Genomic DNA, 1858 nt, shown 5'->3' with positions numbered 1-1858 from the left:
AGGCCTGAGTAGACCACACCAGTTCCGAGCCCGCGTCGGCCGCCTCGGAGCAGTATCTAGCCCCCGGCAGCTCGTCTGCTAACCACGACGCTGCCAGGAAGAGGCGCCGAGGCCTCGGCATCGTGAACTCTAATGCCTGTACCGAATGTCGCAAGGAGTGCGCCAAGGTATGTGCCCTCCTCTCCTCTCCGACCTGAGCACTGAGCTGACTCGTCGGTTTCCTCCCCCAGTGCGACGGACAAAAGCGCTATGGGAGATGCAGGTTGCAGAATATCGACTGCGTCTGCGGGATCCCCGCCCGCTAGCCGAAGGAGAACCTGCGCAGCGATATTAAGCAGCTGAATAAGAAGCAGCAGCATCAGGGCGACTCGGCCATTGAAGCCCTGGGTAGCCGTAGCTGTGGGAGAGGGTTCTAAGCAAGACCCGCAACGGCCAGAGCGTTGATAGCATATCTGAATGCCATTAGGTATGCTAGGCGGCGTCATACCTCCAGGCAGTGGCGCCGTGCCCACTTCGGCCGGCAGCCGCCTAGACCAGATTTGCGTCTATAGGTCGGAGGGTGCTGGCGAGACACAGCGCACCATGCTCTACGTGTCGGAATACGAAGCAACCCACAAGCTCACGGTGCCGCACCTTCGAGCTGGCCTTCATCCGATGAACATTTTCGCCGACGTGGCTAATCGCAAGACCATTCCGACGGCGGCCGACCCGATCGGGCGATTCGAGTACCATGCCGTGAGGCTTACCGCGGCGGCCGTCACCCAGACCTATAAGTACGTGATCAACGGCAGGCTCGAGTACGGGCTGCTGACGACGGGCGAGACCATCGTCTCCCTGCGGATGGACTGGCGAGATCCCGAGGCCCTTGAGATGGCAGACCGGTCGGCGGACGAACGCCATGCGTGCACGGCAGTGGGGCAGTATCTGACCTTCAGCCTGATGGCCTTGGGACTGGTAGAGGAGCAGTCGCGGCCGTGACCACGGGACGAGCGGGATCGCGTGATTGCGCGTCTACGTCCTTGGGCGGAGGACTTTGAAACGACGTTACGTTCGATCCCGTCACATGGGCGATCGGCACCACCGAGCTTGGCGTGCGCATATGCTCCCACGACACACAGCAGGGTAAGCAGATCACCACTTGTAGCGCGCAGGAAGAGTGACGAGTCGTCAGACCTGGCCGAGCGGGCGGTACCAGGTTCACCGAGCCCGTCGGAGCGGCGCACCAAGGCTGTCCAGCAGTCTCAACGCAGCGAACGCATTTTGGCTTGGAGCCGGCAAGACCAGAATGGGCAGGAAAGCCAGCAATATTGCACTCATCAATGTCTACTAGGAGTGGCTGGCAGAGGCCGCTTGGGCGAACGATGTCCGAACATTACATTGCACCGTCAATGTGAGTCGCGGCTAGACCATCCAGTCCGTCGGGGCGAGTTTCTTAAGCTCCTATGAGCGCAGCTTCAGAAATCGATGGACGAAGGAATCACCAAGCTGCACCCGACCGGGACACGCGGCGCGTTGTTCAAAGTCACGTTCCTGGCTTTTGAATTAACGTTTGTGGCCAAAGGAACAGTGTCAGCTTTCGTTCCAGACCTTCAGCATGAAGTGTTGATTTACGAGCGACTTGAACGACAGCAAAGAACTGTGGTGCCCGTGTCTTGGAACCATCGATTTGCGGCCGCTGGTGCCATTCATTTCGTGCTGTGCTCAAAGGAGTGAAGATAATATCGATTGTGTGAGGCCCGGTCACTGGATAATATGTTTATCCCAGCAACATTGTCCTAGGATCGATGAATTTCTTCCGGCCACCTTGTAAATGCTATTCCATAGTATCCCTCAACCTCGAGGCCTAGTTGCCTAGTTT

The 1858-nt window shown here is 58.3% G+C and overlaps 1 protein-coding gene across 1 annotated transcript; it reads left to right on the top strand.

Annotated features, from left to right (window-relative positions):
* Positions 1–468: 468 nt before the first annotated feature.
* On the top strand, positions 469–978 carry JN550_013910 (uncharacterized protein; the record flags this gene model as incomplete). Its single annotated transcript, XM_049312549.1, has 1 exon — positions 469–978. One exon carries the CDS (start codon positions 469–471, stop codon positions 976–978), a length of 510 nt encoding a protein of 169 aa, XP_049164121.1.
* Positions 979–1858: the final 880 nt, after the last annotated feature.

This window comes from Neoarthrinium moseri (genome assembly GCF_022829205.1).
Source record: "Neoarthrinium moseri strain CBS 164.80 chromosome Unknown scaffold181_Wmoseri_CBS_16480, whole genome shotgun sequence".
Taxonomy (NCBI): Eukaryota; Fungi; Ascomycota; class Sordariomycetes; order Amphisphaeriales; family Apiosporaceae; genus Neoarthrinium; species Neoarthrinium moseri.
Note: the sequence above shows the minus strand (reverse complement) of the source record. Positions and strands in the feature narration are given on the sequence as shown.